The 22,800-nt window shown below is 47.8% G+C and overlaps 2 protein-coding genes across 2 annotated transcripts; one reads left to right on the top strand and one right to left on the bottom strand.

The window, feature by feature from the left end:
- Window positions 1-1,075: 1,075 nt before the first annotated feature.
- On the top strand, window positions 1,076-1,922 carry LOC147957409 (uncharacterized). Its single transcript, XM_087531683.1, has 2 exons — window positions 1,076-1,358; window positions 1,438-1,922. Exons 1-2 carry the CDS (start codon window positions 1,076-1,078, stop codon window positions 1,920-1,922), a joined length of 768 nt encoding a protein of 255 aa, XP_087387809.1.
- Window positions 1,923-13,300: 11,378 nt separating this feature from the next.
- LOC125523925 (aspartic proteinase nepenthesin-1) lies at window positions 13,301-14,914 on the bottom strand. Its single transcript, XM_048688999.2, has one exon. The coding sequence runs from the start codon at window positions 14,912-14,914 to the stop codon at window positions 13,544-13,546; it is 1,371 nt and encodes a 456-aa protein (XP_048544956.2). The 3' UTR covers window positions 13,301-13,543.
- Window positions 14,915-22,800: the final 7,886 nt, after the last annotated feature.

Consider the following 22,800-nt stretch of genomic DNA (forward strand, 5'->3'; position numbering starts at 1 on the left):
AGTGCTTGAGACACCGGTTCAGGAGGGTGGCAATACCACTCGGACTTCTGTGTCCTTCGCTGTGCCGCTGACGAGTGTTCGGTCTTCATCATCGACTGTTGACCTGCCCTCCCTTTTCGCCACACACCACGTCCTAGAGGACCAAGTGGGTGCTGCTAAGGAGGCTATACGCCAGGCGGGGATCATGATGGAGCAGGTGAAGGTGGTCCGGGAAGCCAGCCAAGCGGCCTATGATGCTAGCTCATCTCTTCAGAGCAACGTCCAGGTTAGTTGATCACCGCTCGTTCTGTTAGGATATGCTATCTGAAGACTCTCTTTCCGAAGATCTTTGCATCTGTACACCCACTGGGTGTGTCGATTGAATTTTTGGACTGGTGGGGGCACGCTGAGTGCACCCACTGGGTGTAGTCCCCGAGACTATGGTGGACTGCTGGCAGTCGACTGTAGTCTTTGTATTTTGAGTTTCTTCACTTTAACTTCTTCACTCGGTCTGGTCGGACCATGTTGAATGGAATTCTGGAACCGGTGGGGGCACGCCGAGTGCACCCACTGGGTGTAGTCCCCGAGACCATGGACGACTGCTGGCAGTCGACTAAGGTCTGAAGGACCTGGGTTTTTCTGGTAGATCATGATGAGACCGTGGCTGACTGCTGGCAGTTAGCTATGGTTTAGGATCATAACCTCTTTGTCTCTTTCGGTCGACTGATCGGACCGAGTCGGTAGAAACAGTGGGGGCACGCTGAGTGCACCCACTGGGTGTAGGCCCCGAGACTACTATTGAATATTTTGATTCGGCTGTAGTCTTAGAAATGTTATGATTTTTCTCTTAGTCACTCGGAAGCAACCTATCTTTGATGTCTGTCAACTGACTCTTCGCAGAAATCCTGCGAGCTCGTGGCTCGCTATACTGAATTGGAAAACAAACAGATCCAGCTCAACCTTGACTTGAAGCTTGCTCAGGAGAACTTGCAGAAGGCGAGAGACGAAGCAAAAGGTATGGCTGGTGAGAACTTGACGACTGTCTTTTCTTTCTGCCCATTCTTGATTCTGATCTCACTATCATTTTGTAGATAAAATGGAGGAGGCTCTAAAGAAGAAGGACCTTGACCTTGCCGAGGCGCAGAAAATGGCTTTGGACAAAAAGAAGCTTGCGGAAGAAAAACTGGCTTCAGTTGGTAAACTTGAAGAGGAGAACGCCAATCTGAAAGCTGCTCTCGACACGGCCAACAAGGAGGCCAGCCGTCTGAAGAATGATAAGATAGCTCTGAACGACAAGGCTAGTGAACTGGTGGGGAAGAGGAACGAGCTGGAGGCTTATCTAGGAGGGCTCGCCAAGAAGTTATTCGTCATGCTTGAGGGTAATCTCTTCTACCCGACTGACTTGTTATCATCAACTCAACGGGGAGTTACTGATTTATGTTTGAATCGCGTTTATAGAATTCTGCCAGAACTTCGAGGAGGAGACCAGTCGAGTGAAAACAAGCTTGGACCCCATTAACTCTCCGGTGAAGGATGAAGCTGCCATGAATGTGCTCCGACTGGAGTCTCGCGTTGCTGGCGTGGTCGATTACCTTGATCGACTGAAGGTTGCGGTGTCGCGGATCGACACAGCACTCTGGCCAGGAGCGACACTTAAAAATGACCTCGAGTCTCTAATGACTCGACTGAATGAAGTTCCAGGTCGAGTGCAGGAATGGAAGAAGTCTTCTGCCAGGTGCGGCGCTGATGTCGCTCTGTCCCTGGTCCGTGTTCACTGTAAGGAGGCGCGAGAGGAAAAGCTGGCGGCCATCAAAGTTGCCAATACCAAGAAGCACAACTTCCGGTCTTTCATGGTGACCTTCATTCCTACTGCCACTCGGATTGCTGACGGGATTGACTTGGACCAGTTTGTCGCGCCCTCCAGTCCTCCACCTGAGGAGTAGAAAAAAACTTCTGTGCTTTGCTTCAGATTTGCCTCGGAATGCCGAGTGGATTTTGTAACCGTTAAACTCTTTCGGGCTGAATGCTCGAGTACTTTGATCTGCGGTCTGGGACCTTTAGGATTTATCTGAACTTGGTTTATCGTCGAATATGCTTGCATTTGCCTTCGAGCAAACTTTGTTCTTCACTCGGGATATACTTTGTGCTTGAGATGCAGCTCTGAGGTGGAAGATCCAATCGACCTGCACATCATCGTTCTTGCAGGTAGGGGTGGAGCACAGATTGCAGTTGACCGGCACCTTGTCGTCTTTGCGGATCAGGATGGAGCGCACGTTGTACTTGTGGCGTAGCTCTGAAGGAGAAGGTAACAGTCGACCTGCACCTCGTCGTCCTTGCGGATCGGGATGGATTTCATAATTAGGCGAGTACTTGGACTGCAGCTAAGCCCCCGAGTGGGAGGATTGCTCTCCACTCGGTAGGATTTTTAGATACTTAGGCGAGTACTGGACTGCAGCTAAGCCCCCGAGTGGGAGGATTGCTCTCCACTCGGTAGGATTTTTAAATACTTAGGCGAGTACTGGACTACAGCTAAGCCTCCGAGTGGGAGGATTTCTCTCCACTCGGTAGGATTTCAAACACTTAGGCGAGTACTTGTACTGCAGCTAAGCCCCCGAGTGGGAGGGTTGCTCTCCACTCGGTAGGATTTTTAGATACTTAGGCGAGTACTGGACTGCAGCTAAGCCCCCGAATGGGAGGATTGCTCTCCACTCGGTAGGATTTTTAAATACTTAGGCGAGTACTAGACTGCAGCTAAGCCTCCGAGTGGGAGGATTGCTCTTCACTCGGTAGGATTTCAAACACTTAGGCGAGTACCTGGGCTGCAGCTAAGCCCCCAAGTGGGAGGATTTCTCTCCACTCGGTAGGATTTTTAAATACTTAGGCGAGTACTGAACTGCAGCTAAGCCCCCGAGTGGGAGGCTGGCTCACCACTCGGTAGGATTTTTAAACACTTAGGCGAGTACTGGACTGCAGCTAACCCCCGAGTGGGAGGCTGGCTCACCACTCGGTAGGATTTTTAAACACTTAGGCGAGTACTGGACTGCAGCTAAGCCCCCGAGTGGGAGGATTGCTCTCCACTTGGTAGGATTTTCAAATACTTAGGCGAAACGGATTCGCAGCTAAGCCTCCGAGTGGGAGGCTGGCTCACCACTCGGTGCGATTTTGAAATACTTAGGCGAAACGGATTCGCAGCTAAGCTCCCGAGTGGGAGGCTGGCTCATCACTCGGTAAGAATTTTTTTTACAAACTTAGGCGAAACGTGTTCGCGGCTAAGCTACCCACTGGGGGATTTCTCATGTAAACAAAAGCAACAACAATCACAGGGAAAATTATAAGACTCTTGTCTTTGATAAATAAACTACAGAGGTATCTCTTATTACATCTCATCCGCGTGAGTACTTAAGTATAAAAGGGATGGAGGAGCTCCGCATTCCAAGCTCATGGCTCATCAATCTGGCGATCGATATTGTAAAGATGGTACGCTCCATTGTGGAGAACTTTGGTGATGATGAAGGGGCCTTCCCAAGTAGGAGCGAGCTTGTGTGGTTTCTGTTGATCCACTCGGAGGACCAAGTCTCCTTCTTGGAAGGCTCGGCTCTTCACATTTCTGGCATGGAATCGACGCAATTCTTGCTGATAGATAGTCGATCGAATCATGGCCATCTCTCTTTCTTCTTCTAGAAGGTCGAATGCGTCCTGCCGGGCTTGTTCTGCTTCATCTTCAGAGTAGAGCTCGACTCGTGGTGCATTGTGAAGCAGGTCACTCGGTAGAACTGCCTCAGCTCCATAGACCAAAAAGAATGGAGTTTGTCCAGTTAACCGATTAGGAGTGGTCCTCAATCCCCAGAGAACTGATGGAAGCTCGTTGACCCATGCACCTGCTGCATGCTTGAGATCGCGCATCAGTCGGGGTTTCAGTCCTTTGAGAATTAGACCATTTGCTCTTTCCGCTTGTCCATTCGACTGGGGGTGAGCGACTGAAGCGTAGTCGACTCGTGTGCCTTGAGAGGCGCAAAAAGCTCTGAATTTGTCGGAATCGAAGTTTGACCCATTATCAGTGATGATGCTATGCGGAACTCCATATCTGAATATCAACTCTCTGATGAAGCTGATAGCAGTGCAGGCATCAAGATTTTTGATAGGCTTATCTTCAATCCATTTCGTGAACTTGTCAACTGCCACCAGCACATGGGTGAAGCCGCTCCTGCCAGTTCTCAGCGGTCCAACCATATCCAATCCCTAAACAACGAAGGGCCAGACGAGTGGAATGGTCTTCAAGGCTGAGGCGGGTTTGTGTGACATATTGGAATAGAACTGACATCCTTCACATTTGTCGACTATCTCCTTTGCCATTTCATTTGCTTTTGGCCAGTAAAATCACGCTCGGTATGCTTTAGCCACAATGGTCCGAGAGGACGCATGATGGCCACAGGTCCCCGAGTGGATATCATCGAGAATTATTTGACCTTCTTCTGGTGTTATACACTTCTGAGTTCTGACCGACTCTAGTCGTGCTGCTTCTATCGTAACTCGATATCAATTTTGCATTCTATCCCATTTTGTAGGTTGAATGGGAACCGTATGGAAAAGGAGATAGCTTTGGGAACCCTATAGAGTTCAGGCTAAATCTGATGTGCATTAGGGATAGGGATCTCTGGCATATGCGGTGTCCACTCATATGCAACTGGGCGGTTGAGCTTCACCTGCCACATCGGGTGTTCCGCCAGTTTGGTTTGTTCCAGCCACACCCGCCAGAGTGGGAGGACACGGACATATATATTGCTACACGCGTAAGATATAATCAACCTTGAGCACTTAGTGGCTTCTCGGCGGTTTCGATGATGCTAATATTCTGTTTCTAACTTGCAGGTTGGATAGGAAAAAGCAGCGGAAGATCAAGGATTGGGCCAAGCATCACAGCAAGTATATCATTGCTCGAACGCCCAAAAAGCACGGCCAAATACTCTGACTTTCCTTCCTTCATGAACCGTTGTTTGGTGCCCATGAGGCTCGACCACATGAACCATGCCCGGGTTTGTCGCGGCCATGGCTAACAACAACCTAGGGATTCGGTTGTATGCTTCCTCCCATGTACCATACAACATCTTAAATGCGGCTTGCTTCGCCTTCCATGCCTTGCCGTACTTCACCTTGTAATGAAAGATGGCTTTCACAAGGTCAATGACATGTTGGACGCTCATTATTGGAAGTGTGGATATTGAGTTGGAGAGCCTGTAAGCGATGAACTCGGACGTGAGTTGTTTGTGGTCTTGAGACACGATCTTGCCATCCACCCTCTTGCCTTGGCACATGTGAGTTGGCACACAACTCACTACATGCCAACTTGGACCTCCTTTCCATGGTCTTGCACGCACAATCCATCGACATATTTCATCTTCACATGCACATGCAACCGTGTAGCGCACATTGACGTCCGAGTGCACCACCTTGTGTGGACGATAATGCGTAACCGAGTAGTTGTCGAGCCACATTTTCAATTCCAACAAGGTGTCAAACTTAGAACCTTTAGCAATCCGGTTCTTGTCGTCTCCCAAATCACGGTGAGAGCTTGGCCTAACCCCAAGAGGTGCACATTGGCCACCATCTACCACGGCTTCATCCGCAAGACTAACATCCTTGAACAATGTAGTCCGATGATCCCGACGAAATACCTTCTCGAAAGCTTCGGCCTCCTTCACCGTGAACCCATCCGCATCAACTTGTTCATCGGGACCATCGACATCCGAGTCTGATGCATATGCACGGGAAAAAGGGATGGAATGGTCCATTGTCTCTTGCAAATGATATTTGTCGAGATCACCCACATTGTTGTCATGGAGATCAACTTCATTGTCATCGTCCGCATACTCATCATTGTCCTCTTGCAAAGCTTCATCTTGGTTGTTTGTAAACGGGCTCAATGTTGGCCTCACTTCTTGGGTCAAAAGAGGTTCAACAATTTCATCTCGCTTCAAGGGTGGGGGGCTACTAGCAACCAAAGGGGAGGGGTTCCGGTTCAAGTCCAAATGCAAACTTGAATCAACCTTCTTCGTTGCAAATAACTCAAGAGCCTTGTCTAGTGAATCGGCTACCGTCTCCTTGTATGCAACCCAACGTTGCTCCGAGTTGACATGCATTGTCTTCCAACGGACGTGCATTCCAAAACCAACATTATGCCTTCCCTCCAACTCAATGATATCACTAGGGTCCATCCAATTCAAATCTTTCCTAACTTGTTGCAAGAGCTCCGCATAGCTAGGACTACTATCAAACACCATGTCAAGCTCATCCGGGTCCGGTTCTATATTACCTTTCAAAAAGGCGTCTTTGTCCCCATGATGAACAAACACACATGTTCTTCCCATCCCTATAAGCATTCCAAGAAACACAAGGTAACATTGCTTCCATGAGTACTAATCCAAGGATTAACACGGAATAGAAACCCTAATATATATATCAAACAACAACCCTAACCCTAATCATAACCCTAACCCTAACCATAACCATAACCCTAGCCCTAAACCTAACCCTAGCACCAACATAAGAACACCCATAAGAATAACCCTAGCATACTAACAAAGCCTAATCATAGAAATTGGCAAACAAACATCTCACATCTCCATGCAAATCTCTAGATCCAAACAAAACTAGGGTTTCCCCAAACTAGCAACAAATGAGCAATGGGAGAACTTTATTTGGATCAAAACAAGGGGATCGGAGAAGATTACCTTGAGGGAGGGTTTGACTTCGAAATCCACGGACAAATTCTTCGAATATGCAAGATTTGGGAGAGGATTTGAGAGGGGGGGAGAGTGGGAGAGGGGGCAAAGCTCGGGTTGGAGTGTGTGGTGTGGGGGGAGTGGGGGAGGGGGCAGCCAAGTGGCTGGATAAGTCACAGTGCAGCGCCCCCGCGCTGGGCGTTGCACTTTAAGTGTGTGGCGCCTACCTCGGAGGCGCTGCACATTACACGTGTGGCGCCTAGCTCGGAGGCGCTGCACTGCTGGGTGCAGGCCCAGGGGCTGCCACGGTGGACTGGTGTGCAACGCCTCCGAGCTGGGCGCTGCACAGTAGGGTGTGGCGCCGTCGTGGCGGACGCTACACAAAAGAGTCAGGCGTGTGAAATAGTTTCACAGGCAGTTCATTCCGTGAATTGATTTCGTCCACAGGTCAAAATTGTTAAATTTGCCGTCCTCCGCTTGCGTATTCAGCAAGGCGTGGCCTAGTATGGCAAAAAGAGCAAAAGGAAATGCGCCTTTTGCTGCTGGGCGCCTTTGGAATTTATCTATTTTATTTTTCTGTACGTGTTTTCATGTTTTAGATTGGTTTTTTTGGTTTTTTTTCAGCTTTTTGGTTTTCATCTGGTATTTCCAAGGTTTTGGATGAAACAGGAATTCACGATTTTTTTTGTGCCCTTCCACGGGAAGTATAAATTTGCTTCTTGTGCAGGCGCAGATTTGCTATCGCAAGAAGCACATATTTGCTTCTCGTGTAGGCACCGATTTGATTTCGCCGGAAGCACAATAAAACCGTAATGGAAACGCTCCCTTTGCTTCTCTACTGAATAATGGGCCGGCCCACAAGTAATGGTTGCAGTGGGCTAGCACTATCCTAGAGGTTGTGCTACGCGATACATATCAATTCTGCCTATGAAAGGAGTAAGTCCTATGTGTCCAGAAGACTGCGTTCTAGCTCGCCCTAAACAAAAATTTGAATCCAACTTTTCTGACTAACTGAAAGCACTTATGTGAAAAAGGAAATATTCTTTGAAATAATTTAATACTTATCTTTCAAAATTATTGAAATTCGCTCTTTTGAAATAATTGAACTCTCTTTCATGAATGTGAAATCTTTATGGAAATTTTAAATCAAGGGTTTTGAAATAATATGATTATTTGTTGTGGAAAAATAAAATATTTTTACGAAGTGATGAAATAATTGGAGTAACAGTTCTGAAATAATTGAAATCCAGTATATCTTGTGTACTTTGGGTGTGAAGCCGACATGGCGCCCTTTGGATGAAATATTTTTACAAAGTAGCTTCTGTGCACAAGCACTCGTGTGTGGGCTGGCGGACACCTGAGCCTGGGTGGCTTACTTTAAATGTCGATGGATCCTATATGGCGCATACTGGAAATGGGGGCATCGGCATGGTACTCCGTGACAGCTTCGGTGGTATTATCTTTACCTCGTGCCGACATCTTTTCACATGTGATAATGCATTAGCTGCAGAACTTGAGGCTTGCAAAGAAGGAATTGCATTGGCGCTAGAATGGAGCTCACTCCCATTCATCGTCGAAACGGATAGTGTTGAAGCTGCTACGATGATTTCCAACCCCTTGGTTGATAGATCACAATACACTGCCCTTGTCCAGGAGATCTCTGCCATGATGAGAGGGGACAGACAGATTAAGGTTAAGGCGATAAAGAGGGAGTGTAATCTTGTTAGCCATGAACTAGCTAAGATCGGGAGGGTTGAGGTTAAGACGGCCGTCTGGTTACGGTCGGGTCTTGAGAGGGTTGTAAAACTGTGTGCACTGGATCATACTGATCCGGGTTAATTAATACAAAACCCTTTTCCCCCGCAAAAAAAATTGAAATCCAGTATTTTCCAACAGCTAAATCAATTTTTAAATTAGTACGCCCTCTGTCCCATAATATAATAACGTTTTTAATACTACACTAGTGTAAAAAATGTTCTTATATTATGGGACAGAGGGAGTAGAAATTACTACTTTGAAATAACTGAAATATGTTTTACAAAGAATGAGAAGGTTTTTTGAAATAGTGAAATAATTGAAATAACTATTCTGAAATAACTGGAACAATTGTTTTGAAATAATGGAAACAATTGAATTACTTGTGAAATTTATTTTGATTATCTCAGTCGAAACAATGATACTTAAATGAGTTCTAAATATGTCAATATTGGTCTTGTTTGAAAGGTCTTGTCATCATGATTCAATTATATTTAAAAAATTGAAATGAAAATTTAATTTGAAAGATATGAAGCATAAAAAATATCTCTGAGAAATAAAATGCTAGCCTTTTGTATGAGAGATAGAGGAGAGAGAATGGTAGAGCCATGCACTCTGTCTCACAAAAAGGTGATGAGACCCACGTGGTGATTTGATAGTGTCATATGGGATTTTTTTTGAGGGGTGGTTATATGGGATAGGGCAGTACTAGGCGCCGGTCGACCGGCCCAAATTGGGCCGGTCATCGCACAGCCGCCTAATACGTGCGCCTTGGACCATAGGATTGCCTCGCACACGCCTCTCTTCTTCTCGCAAGCGACGCCGGTCGCGCAAATCACCCTGCTTGCTCATCGTTCCCCCGCGGCTTTCTGCCTCTGCCTCTAGCTCCATGCCTTCATGGCGTCGCTCGCCGGCGCAGCTCGCCCGATGGTTGTATCGCTCCTGCCCCGCGTCTATCCGCCCCTATGCAGCAAAAAGCGTTTTTGGTTCCAGCAAAACAGCCTGCAGGTGGCAACATCCCTCGCTAGTTCGTTGCTCCTGTCATGGTCATCGTCATCGCCATAGCCGGTTCCAGCTTTGCCAATTTTGTAGCTCCACCGACACATCTCGCGTGAGGGAGAAAAGCGGCTGCCGGCAGATGGATCCAATACAAAATAAAAAAGATGGGATGGTAGAGAAAATCTAAGACGGTGATAGCAAAAACAAAGGATGGTAGTAGCAAAAATTTAGAACTGGTTTCATCAAAAATCAAAGATGGGCGGTAGTAAAAACCAAGACTGTAGTAGCAAAAATCATAGACGGTGGCAATAAAAATTGAAGTTGGTTCCAGCAAAAACAACCCCCAATGACAGATCCTAGCAAAAAAAAGTCCATGATTCCAGCAAAACAATACCCCGGTTGTAGCAAAAATTGCCGCCGATTGCAGCTCCTGCCGATGCTGGTTCCAGCAACTCCGGCGTGGTGTGCGGCTTGCAGCAGCGGCTGCCGCGGCGCATCCCCTCGGTACAGCTGGAGCAATTCCGGCGTAGTGCGCAGCTGGACAGCTCGCATCGACTCACGGTGGTGGTGCCGAGACAGCTCGCGGCGGCGGCGTGTGGTCATGAGTCGGCGACGCACAACAGGAGTTGTGCTTCTCTGGTGTGCTGTTGACGCAAGGCGGGGCTGATGCGACGGCCGTCACCGGTGAGTTGCTGGCAGGTGGATCGGGACAGCAGAGATGGAAGGGAAGGTACTAGCGAAAGAATAGAAACGGGAATGAGTGGACCAAAGCATTGCGCTGTGCCTGAGAAGATAAGGGCATCTCCAGCCGTTTGCCCCCCCCTCCCCCCAGGAGGCATTTTTTTCGCCTCCTGGGGGGCTGCCGGCGAGAATTTTTGCCTGGGTGTCAAAAAAGTTCCACTCGTTGTCTCCCCCACCCCCTCATCTGTCTCTTCTCTGCTCGGCCATGGAGGTGGAGGCGGCATGGCGTGCCCAAGTCCGCTGCCCCGCCGTCGCGTTCGACGCCGCCCCGACCACGCAGAGGCGGGCGCGAGCTCCACCCCGGCCACGGGCGCGGGCGCGGCGAGTTCCGCGTCTGCTCTGCTCCGCGCGTCCGCCATCGAGCGCGGCTCCGTCCCGCTCTGCCGCGCCGATGCCGCACCGAACGCGGCTCCGTCCCGCTGCCCCGTTCGCGCCCGCCCCAGGCCACGCCCGGCCCCGGCCTCGCCCCGAGCTCCTGCAACACGTCGAGGGAGGAGGGCAGCTCCACGGGCTGCCACCATTACCGCCGACGCACTCCTTGAGCCGCTTGGCGAAGAGCCTGGCGATCTACAGCTGCGTCTTGGCCATGGTCCCGCTCGATCTTCAGGAACGAGCTCGCCAGCAGCTCGATGCTCCTCGCAACGTCCAGCTCCGGGCCCTTCCGCTTCCTCCCCGGCGCGTCCCAGGCCTCCTAGGCGGTGCAGCAGCGGCGCGTCGGCGGCGAGGAAGCAGGACGCGGCGGTGAGCGCGGCGCGGTGGGAGTTCCGGAGTGAGGCAAGCGCGAGGAAGACCGCGTTGAGCACGTCGAGTGCCTTGACGGAGCGGTCGAGTAGGTCGGCGGCGAGGCGGTCGGCGGGGGGCCTGGCGAGGGCGTCCACGGCGTCGAGCAGCTTGGAGAGGAATGCCAGCGAGAGCACCGGCCCCTAGTGCTGCGCCGCGGAGGAGGAGTGGGCGGTGGGGGCGGCGAGGGGAGGGCGAGAGGAGGCCGCAGCAGGGAAGGCGGCCACCGGTGGGAGCGGGGCCGCGGTGGCCGGCGAGGGGAGGGCGAGGGGAGGCTGCGGAGGCGCGCCCCCTGGCGTGCGGCGGCGAGGAGGAGGCCGTGATGGTGGGTGGTAGGTGGCGGAAGGAAAAAGGAGAGGAGAGAGGAGAAAGAATAGAGAAATAGAGAGAAAGGAGAGGAGAGGGGAGAGAGAGGGGCTGGCAAGTGGGGCAGCGGAGAGGAAAAAGCAATGCCGGCGTCCCCAGCTGCCCCCCGGCGGGCTGGGTGCGGGGTGCGCGTGACGGCGCTAATTTTCGTAAAATCCGGCGAAAAACGATGTCCTGGGGGCCTGACTAGAACGTTTTGTATCCGCCGGTGCTAAAAAAGAAGTTGCTTGAGGGGCGTCCTGGGGCCCTAGTGCAGATGGCCTAAGGAAACGGAGGAGAAAAGCGGTGCAAGGGCCCCGCTGCGCGTGACGCTCCGTGTGTGACTGGCCGAAATCGTGGCCGGTCGACCAGGTGGCACCGTGTCCCTATGGAATATGATGTAGCCAATACATCCGAATACTTTGCTCGTGTGGGCTCTTGACAACATGGATCTCAGCACACTTGGATGGGGTTTCCTTCCACGGTAGGCACCATCACCTTTGGAAATGATTTTAGCCAAGCACATGTCTCTATTTCGCCGCACCCGCCACCAGCAATATTAGGAACTATTTCATAACCTGACTCAAACTGATGTTGTATCGCAATATGCCATGAGATAGTTCTTCAACTTGCCAACACTCGATCCTTGAAAACTGGGGTTAATAGTCATCTTCCTAACTTGCATGTTTTGGGACCTGATATAAAAATCACTTAGGGCAAGGGTATTATCCCCATTGATCAAGTTGTCATATGTCATCAAAACCTACTAGGGGTAATGGTGAACTTTCAATGACGCAAAAATATAAAATGCACAACAAATAATAGAAGATTAATTCATGGTACATGCAACATGCTCAACTTTCTTGTTTGACATGCGATGTGTTAGCAAGAAAAAATTAGCATACGATAAATCACCTCTGGTCGATTGACGCGCTCACCCTCCTTTTCTCCTTCTCGCATGAGCAGTTAGCCTCCTTCAGCATAATGATCAATACTACTATACATAAATAAAAGCCAACTCTGGTTGTATCTAGTGTGTTCGTGATGTTTTTGCAACTACCCCACTCCGCATCAAAGCTTGTATGCCAACTGTCATGCAAGTGATGCTTGCCGCTTACCAAGCAATTGGTCGCCCAACAGATCAGGTCGTCTAAATTTTTTTTAGATGTCCTTTTCTACATATTTTACATTGTAAGCGTAAAGGGGAAGCAGAAATGAGCAAAACAATAAGCCTGTTCTTCATAGGCATTTCAACAAACAATTTGTGTGCATGTAAGAAATCTGAATTATTTTAGAAAATCTACAAGCACCAAGTTGTCGAATGTTGATCACAACGATGTACTTGTAATAACACCTTACCACACCATTAATATTCCAACATAATCATCAACATATAAAGAACACATGTATGACACGCCTTAAATATCAACACAATCGAAATGTACGAAACTTGCACAGTTGTTATTAATAGCAAACAGGAACTTGCGCAACAACAAATATGCGTGTGCGTCTTCTTTTTATGTAGGCTGCATTTTCTTTTTTATTTTCTGGTCTATACACACAAAATCACTAGGTAAGGGTTACACCTTACAAATGACACTCCCACCTTCTCAGTTGCTGAGAAGTGACGCACTATATGTGCGTCATTTGTCGCATACTGGGTTTTCCTTTCTATCGCAGATTCATTTATTCAAAATGGTTTATCTCTTGAACCATGCATCCAAATCCCAAACTGTTCATCATTGGATCTCTCGCATTAAGATCTTCGAAACTAGATCCGATGTTACTATGTTTTAATGAACTTTTTTTTCATGAAAAAACTCAGAAGCCGGATAAACCCCAAAAAATTACCAAAAAATAATAAACAACAAAAACTGAAAAAAAATTGGCAACCGAGAAAAAAGAATGATGAAAAAAGTGGAAGAAAAAACCTAGAGCCTGAAGCCTAATTTTCTTTTTTCAATTCAAACATCAAGGTGCATTTATATGAGTAGTTTTCTTCCTAACCGTCAGATATAGATCGAACGGCCTGTATTACAGGATGACAGACACATCATCATCATCAACTCTATTTTTTTATAAGAGTAGAGACAATTACATGACATTTATTAGCCATAAAACAGCATTGATTGTACAATCTATAAAAAAATAGAAAAATACACCACATTGCTAAAACAATGCAACCATATGGAACGGTAAATACTCAATGAGTATGAGATGACCGTTTAGAAGAGGAGTACCCAAGCAATGAGCAGAGAGGCTATCACCATGAGCGATAACTGGGAGGGCGCCGGCGCCGCTGTGCCCCCCTCTAGCGTCAGCGTCTCGCCACCAACGTCGTAGATCATGTTGGTGCCCGCCTGCACCATGCTTCCCAGGACAGAGCCGAATGGTACACCCGCCGGCGTCGGCAGCATGGTGAGGCACTGCAGCCCGGTAACGTTGTCCTTGTAGAAGTAGTGCACCGTCGTGAGCTCGATTGCCGGCGAATCCCCGCCGTCGAACAACAGCTTAATCTTCGGGAACGTCAGCGCCGCCACGGACTGCGCGTTGTAGCATAGGTCAAAGGCGCCGCCGGCGAGCGCGGAGCCGTTCACGGGCTCTGACTTGACCTTGCTCACCAAGGCCTGCCTCACCGCATCGTAGGCTGCCGCCTGGAGGAGCGTGACGGGGGAGAGCGTGCTGATCACCACCCCGCCGGAGCTGCCGTCGGCTGCGAGGTCGAACGCCCCCGCGGGAATGCCGCTCAGGGCCACGCCGTCGACCTGTATGGAGGTGAGCTTGACGTAGTAGAAGTTAGGGAACACGGCGCTCCGGAGCAGCGGCATGGAGCGGCTGCTTTTGGTCTGCGGCACGGCGGCGTCGCCGAGGAGCACGACACTCTCGGAGTCGGAACTCCCAGGTTCGTCGGTTGCCAGGAAGTAGGAGAACCGGGAGATGCTGAGCTGCGACACGAGGGAGAGTGGCCCCCTGTTGAACCCGATGCCGGCGGACTCGCCGTCGAGGGGCACCGTGCTGTTAGCGGCGCTGCACCCCAACAACGCGCGGCCGGCGATGCTCCCCACGCCGACCGTCTCGTTGGCGAGGAAGCCGGTGGTGTTGATCCCCTGCCCGTACATGTAGACGTACCCGCAGCTGGCATTGACGCTGGTGTTGCCGCCACCGCAGGCATCGGTGGTGTTGGTCACGCTCCGGCACGTCTGGCTGCCGCATGGGACGCTGAGCGGCGCTGCCGGGCACTGCGTGGTCCAGACGAAGTCATTGAGGACGTCCACAACGCCGGAGACGTTGTTCTGCTGCGTCGCCGTCGCCGTCGCCCCGATGGAGACGTTGTAGAGGACGACGTAGCCGGCGTTGTCGGCGGCCGCGCTACCCAGCTGGTCGCCGTTGCGGCTGCCGCGTCGCTTCTTGACCAGCGCAGTCGTGCCCGACTTGGCCGCCTTTTTGAACAAGAAGGTGTACACCTGCTTGAAGGCCCCCGGAGAGATCCTCGCCGGCGCCGCCGCAGCAGGCACCGGCGACAGGACTAGTACCTGGAGCATAAGTAGCCAAGCTACCAGCGTGACGGCCACTGCGCTGCTCCTTCTTGGCGCCATATTTTTCTGCTGTGATGTGAAGATATATTTGTGTACCTCCAGCCCGGCTGCATGTCTCTATATATACTATGTATACCGGTCGCCGGCGTCGATCGCCATCTCAAGGTCAAGGCCATCAATACCACCTACGGCCGCGTCTGGAATCGCTTCATATAAGACCAAGTCAGATCAACTTAATCCAGCAGCCCAAACCGCAGAAACCCCAAATTAAGCGCTAGGATTCAAACCCTAGCGGCCAGAGGTTTGAGGCCATGGACAAAACCATGTGAAGGTGCGTACCTAAACACGCTGCTAATTCCCATCATTGGTCGTGTAGGGAAGAATATGACAATTTAGCTGCAGGTTTGGTGTGACAATTAAGAACGTGGTCAGAATTAGAGACCTACTATATCTAAACGCTGCACCCGAATTTGAGATGGTCGTATTCAGTTGCTTATTATATCTTGTAGAGTTTCTTGGTAGCTTCCATGACTGCATGCACTAGCTAGATGAATGGAACCAGTCTACCGTATCGTCTAAAAACCTAAAATCTGGTACCACGCTAACCAATGAGCCTGACTCTTGCAAAGGCGAGAACATGTGTCCCGGCACGCCGCACTTGACGGAGGAGTGACGACACTGCGTCGTTTGCCGAGTATCACCTGATGACAGTCTGCAAAACAGTGGCCTTGTTAGCGTTTTTTGTTGGGATACACATAGCAGGTAGGCCCACGAAGGGTCAAAGTATCATAAAGCATGGGGCTCATGCGACAGATGGTACCAGATCAATTCCATGTCATACATGAAGATACTCAGATGATATGTATATCAACAACTCAACATTGCTCGGATGACGTCTATGCCAACATCACTTGGACAATCAACATACCATCCACTCGGGAGACCATCGACTCACTCGGACGTATGAAGACCAATAGTCAACGCGGCGGTTTCGTAGTGGGCTGATATTATGGCATTGATGCTCCACCTTGTAGCATAAGAGGTGAGGGGTGGCGTACTCTATATAAGCCACCCCCACCACTAGACTTAGGGGCAAGCACTCATTCTTCTCCCGTGGCTCTCACGCCATTAGTCTCGGGACTTAGCTCAGGCATGGAGATCCATTCTTCTCTCTCACACACCCACATTGTAATCTCCAGATACATATTCAGATAAAAGAAAGAATCTTTGGAGCATGAGACGTAGGGTTGTTATCTCCACCATGAGAGGCCCGAACTCGCTAAAACACGGTGTCGCCCATATGCATCTCGGTAGATCATGCTCCTTTACCCTACCCCTTTCTATTGTCGGAATCGTTCCCATGACTCTGTTCATCTTTCGAGCATCTCTAACAACCTTTGTATATTGGATTGCTAAAAACCAGTGATAGAAAAAAGAGAGAAAAGGTTTTAAAAAGCCAACATGTTCTTTGCTTTGATAGCCTTTGTATATTGGATTGCTATATTTGCACAAAGCACATAATGACATGTGGGTACAGTTCGTCATAGACACATCACACACTAGCATATGTACATCTATACATATACTAGCACAATTCATGTACACATATACACGCACACATGCGGCACACACGCACGCATGCAGCACGCAGACACATAACATCACACACTGGCCCATTGTCATTGAGACAAAAATACGAAAGGGGGCACTTTTACATAGGCTTGCTAAAAAGTTAGCAAGTGGTCTTTGCATTTGCAAATAGGCAAAATAGGATGCTAGATAGCAGCTTTGTAAAAATTTGATGGGGACCACTTATACAAAGGTTGTTCGAGGATATTATTTTGGCCAAGATTGCTAAAATAGCAATTGAGTGCAAATAAAAAGGCTGTTAGAGATGCTCTTAGGCCGCACTCGACAGACGTTTTATATTTTCATTTTCCCCTATAGTATAATGTTTGTCGAGTGCCAAATAAATAGCAGTTGGCAAATATTTTTGTTTCATTATGTATTTTTTTTGTTCTTCTTCTTTTCTTTCTTTTATTTTATTTTCTCTCTTTTCCACCATTTCTCTCCCGTCACTTTTTCCTCACCCGTTCTCTCTGGCCACATTTCCCCCGATTTGCCTCTCCCGTCACATCCTCCCCCCCCTTTCTTTCATGTTCTTTATCTCCACCCTTTTCTTCAGCCATCCTCATGCTATAAAAGGCCCTCACCCGTATGTTCTGTTACATTAGTCTATTGCCCTTTCTCTCACTCCCTTCTTCTCTAGAGATGATCATTGAACCTTCTGTTTGCGGTTTTACTCCAATGTTGTCTTTGAAAATGCATGAACATTATATAAATACACGACAAACAACATGTTAATACATGATAATTATTTATATTACACGATGAATATTTTTGTGATACATGTAGATGGAGAATGGTTTTTGAATACATGGTGTATATTTTTCTATATAAAAACAATATTTTTCCGGTATACCAGGAGTAACTTTTAATACATGATGATATGTTTTTTAGTATGCACTGAATAATCTCTAATATGTGATGCATATTTATAATATAAGGTGGATATTTTTGAAATACAATATGACCATATTTTAATACAGGATGAACAATTATTTAAAAACAAGATAAAATTATTTTTAAAATACAATGAACAATGTTTTTGCAGGGTTACAATAAATAATTTGAAATACAAGATCTATATTTTTAACAAAAAAAATTTTGATTAAATACATTAAGTATATTACAAACATTTTTGAAAAATACACTATGACACTTTTGAAATACAAGATGAACAAAAAAAAGAACCGACAAAAGTGAAACCAGACACACAATAGAAAACTGAAAAGGAATCAAGAAGAAACGAAACGAAGGTGAAAAAATGAAAAGAAAAATAAAAACAAACAACACTCCCCCAACCCGCTCCTTAAAAATAGAACAAAAAAATCCACGCGGACCACGAGATCAATATCTAGTTTTTTTCTTACAGCGATTTTTTTTTGAGAATCTCTTACAGCGAGATATATGATTCTCGCGCCTGAGGAACTTTCTGGACGCTGCAGTACTGTCTTGGCCCAGTACTGTAGCACCATTTATTTCACTTTCATTGTTTTGCTTCCTTTTTTCGGGCTTTTCCTCTCTTTTTTCCTATGGATTTCTTAACTTTTTTATTCATTTTTATATTTTTTTCTCATTGGTTCACTGTTTTGCATTGGTTTCTTTGATTTTTATTTTCTTTCTTTTACTCTTCGGTTTATTTGCTTCATTTTATGGGTTTCTTCGGGTTCATTTTTCCTATGTTGCACTGTTTTAAATTGGTTTCTTTGTTTCTTTCTCTTTTAGTTTTATTTTGTTTTTTCTCTTCTTCTTTCTTTGTTTCTTTCTTGTTTTCCTTGGTCTTTTTACCTTTTCTTACACATTGTATATTTTCCGTATATAGCGGGAAACATTATGTTATACACATTAATAGTTTTAAAATACATGATTAATACAGTTTGAAATATATATGTTTTGGCGTCTACTTTTTTCATATCAATTGTACATTTTATTATACAGTAGAAATATTGTTTTAGTCTCATTTAACATTTTTGAAAGACAAAATTAACTTTTTAATCAGATATACTTAAAATATATTGTAAAATTTTGGTGCACTTAAGAACCATTTTTCTTATACACGTTTGACATTTTTCAAATATATGTTTAACATTTTCTTTAGATATATGTTTTGATGTCTACTTTATTTCATCAGATTGCACATTTTTCGTATAAATAGGAAACCTTTTTTTTACTGTTTTAATATTTTGCAAGTATAGGATGAGCAATTTTCTCAAATATATGTTTTGAAGTCTACATTTTTTTTCATACATATTTATGCTTGCCTGCTCCTCATTGGTGGTGTTGGTCCGTGATCGGCCTCCCTTGGTGTTGGTGTATCCTCGGTTGATCGATACTGATGACCATGGATGTGGTGGCATTCGAGCTCACCTAGGATAAGACTAGAGGGCTTGGGTTGGAGCCTGCTCGACGAGCCCCCCCCCCCCCCCCACCCACCCACGCGCCCTCCCTTTCGTATCCAACGAGACGGGCTGGGGACCCAGGCGTGAGCGCCTTGTATGGTGGAGGCGTTGACTCGAATCCGGTGGCTGATGTTGGGCTAGGAGTGCAAGGGGTGTGTTCCACTCTTCCTATCTGGGTTAGTGCGTTGTGATGTGGACGGTGGACGGTTGGCGATGTCTTGGGACATGGATGCCGGGTCGATGACCTCGGATGGTGGTCCGCATGCTTGGCTCTCTAGTGGGCATCATAGCTGCAGTTGTGGCTATGTCTTTTGGTCGTCTGGGTGGCGTGTAGCGGGCGGTAGCTCAGGCTCGCTCTCTGCTATTGGTAGTTAATACGCCCAGATTTGAATCTGGAGGTTGTACTTGTCGTGACTATCCTAAGTACCATTTGTTAGTTTTTCTGAAAAGGGGATCAATTCCCAGCCCCTAAAATCGATTGATGCACACAACTATTATATGTATTCTTTCTATCTCAAAAATTACAGAGTGAGTCCTACTCGTCAATTCGTGGCATCTGTCTTGTTATTGAAGAGGAGCAGGACTGTAGGAATGATGCACTACCAATAACGAAGTGATGCCAAGTGAAGCTGCACTGAATGAAAAAACTTCTCTTTTCTCCCTCACAAGAAAAGCCTTTCCTCCTCCCGTCGGCGTTGTCGCCGGTCCATCTCATCTCCGATGGCCTATGGGCCATGACGGTGGAGAGGACCCCTCCCCCCCCCCCCCCCCCAAACCCCGTTCTCGTTCTCGTTTTTGTTAGTTTCAACGTTTTGGTTGGGGCTCTGTGGTAGTGGTGATGTCTGTTAGTAGGAATAATGTCTCCCACATTCTATCCCTGTCCCGATGGTGCGTCTAGCTTCGTTGGAGGGTGTGTTGAGGTTTGTCTTCGTCAGATCTCGTGGGATTCGGTCAGTGTTGTTCTTCAGTGGATCTATTTGGATCCGGTCTTCGTTCTTCGTTTGGGTGCTTGCAAGTTTGGTCCTTCCAATCTATGACTTTTTTCATCGGCGATGGTTGCTACTCTGGTGCACTGGTCTTATGGGACCTTAGCGTGACGACTTCCCGACTGTCTACTATAACAAGGTTTGCCCGGCTTCGGTGAAGAAGGGGCGATGATGGTGACGAGCCTTCGGCTTGCTCCAGTTCTTGTAGTTAGGGGTGGAATTCGAGTCGAGTCGAGTCGACTCGACTCACTAAAACTCGTTTTATTAACGAGCTAGCTCGACTCGACTCGTTACTATAACGAGCTCAAATTCAAGATTAGCTCGACTCATATAACTCACGAGCTGACTCATCTAGCTTGTTAAGATCATTAAAGATACAAGACAAAACCTTATAAATATGACAAAAAAATAATTGGGAACTTATATATGGACATTTACCTGAGAGTCTCATGAGAGGCTGGGCCTTGTGCTGGGACGCAAGATGGTTAGTTGCTGTTTTTTACTACCCTAAAAAAACACCGATTTTTTTATCGAGTCTAACGAATTACACGAGTACTCGTGAGATCGGCTCATTTAACTTGGTCTATAAACCATCTTAAACTAAAGCTCGACTCGACTCATTATTGTTCGAGTTTGAGTCGATTCGAGCCGAGTCACGAGCTACTCGTTTAGCTCGCGAGCTTCAAACTATTTTCTAGCCGTATTTGTAGTCATTGCTAGAGGATCCACAGATCTGGTTGTAATTTTTATTACTATGGTGTTTTTTGTATTGTTGTGATTGAGAATGAATAGATCCAAAGTTTTCTTGAAAAAAAAGCTGCACTGAACGGACAGTGGGAGACGATGCTATCTATCCCGATTTTATGTTTCCATAGCAAGCGTATGCATGGATATATTCAGCTAATTAATTCGGATGTGGACGTAACGACCGCCTAAAGAACCGAGGCTAGAGAGCGGGCGGAGTGACCGCCGGCCGCCGAACCTAGCTAGCTAGGAGCCCGGCGTGCCGAGCCTACGACGACGAGCAACCAACAACCATCCCGCAGCCGGCCAATTAATCCCACGCACTATGATCGCCAATCACAGCCATGTGCCATCCTTCAATGGCCGGCGGCCAAAGCTGCAGCATCACATCTTCAATGGTTTCTTCGCCCCTACAAATAGAGGGAGAGGGAGGGGATGCCCGAATCAGAAGGGCACGCATCTCCTCACAGTAAACAGCGCACACGATCCCAACCCGGCCGGCCGTACGCACCGGAAGAGAGATCAGACTCAGAGTGACATGGCGACGGCCACCGTTCGCCTCTCCGCCGGCCGCCTGCTGGCGCTGGCCGTGGTGCTGTGCTTGGTCACGGCGGGCGAGTCCGCCAAGGCGAGGTACATCTCGTTCGACGCTCTGAGGGCCGGCCGGCCCCTTGTACACGGGGTCGGTGTCCCGGCGCCGGCGCCGGCCCCTGTAAGCGCCGGAGGGGTCAAGGCCCCGGCAGCCGTCGAGGTTGGCGCCATGGGTGAGACGATGGAAGGTGGTGCCGTTGTCCTCCGTCACCAGCTCCACGCTTAGATACTAGCCCTGCTCCTCACTTGTTCTTGATGCTCCTATTACTTCGCTGTACGTACGTAAATAAAAGCCCACCCTGGTTGTGGCGTGTCCATGTGTGTTAGCAATGCAAGTGAAAGGGAAAGGTTCACGATCGACCGCACTACGGATCGAAGCTCGTTAATCTCTATTTCTAATGGACGACTTGGTGAATAGTCTGCGCAGTTTTTTTTCGCTGGTTTTTTTTCGTCATCCTCCCACCTCCGTTTTATTTTCGTCATCCTCCCACCACTTTCGTCTGGTTTTTTTCGTCCCCCCTCCCACCACCCCATCGGTTTATTTTTTCACTATTTCCTTCTAAACAAACACTTTCCTACCATACAAAAAGACACAGATCTAACTTTACTAAATTACCCAAATCAAACGATCCATCTCATCAATGCAATTTGCTTTAGGAAACATATAATGGATGTGAAGGAAACAAATAATAGACTATCCAAATCAATCGATCCATCCCATCAATGCAATTTGATTTAGGAAACATATAATAAATTTTAAGGAAACAAATAACAGACTTTAAAGAAAAATCCAATTAACTAATCTCTACTCTTAAAGGCCCCTCGATTGATTTTTGTCCCTCGCTTCCTTTCCTAGCACTGATACAATGGAAGGAATTATAATCAAACGATCCATCTCATCAATGCAATTTGCTTTAGGAAACATATAATGGATGTGAAGGAAACAAATAATAGACTATCCAAATCAATCAATCCATCCCATCAATACAATTTGATTTAGGAAACATATAATAAATTTTAAGGAAACAAATAACAGACTTTAAAGAAAAATCCAATTAACTAATCTCTACTCTTAAAGACCCCTCGATTGATTTTTGTCCCTCGCTTCCTTTCCCAGCACTGATACAATGGAAGGAATTATAATCCACCTATTTGTTCTCCTATATATCCATGCAGGCAACACAACATAAACCGGTGAAAAAAACACTCACCTCGCACGTCCCCCTGCCTGCAATCCCGAGACGCCGCCATCGCTCCAGGCTCCAGCCTCCGCCGTCCTACATCTTGCCCCTCTCCAACCTCAGAGACCTCCGCCACCGCCGCCATCTCGTTACCCCAGTTCAGGGCAGGACTCAGGGAGGGTGTGGCTGTGGACGACGCTGCCGCCGTCGCAGAACCCTAGGGCAGGGCGTGGTCGCGTTGCGGGCAGCGCGAGCGGCCGTGCGTCTCCCCCGTCAGGCTGTCCTCGGCAGGAACTCGGGACCTCCTCCTAACAGAGCCAAGGCCCTCCAAGGTCCAAGTCGCTGTGCGGCGTGCACAGTAATCTCCCCGGCCTACTCTCTCTTCACGTCAATGCTCCTGTGCTCCGACCCTCCCCGACCCC

The sequence above is a fragment of the Triticum urartu genome, chromosome 7A, assembly GCF_056163025.1.
Source record: "Triticum urartu cultivar PI428250 chromosome 7A, HENAU_Tu73, whole genome shotgun sequence".
In the NCBI taxonomy this organism is placed as follows: Eukaryota; Viridiplantae; Streptophyta; class Magnoliopsida; order Poales; family Poaceae; genus Triticum; species Triticum urartu.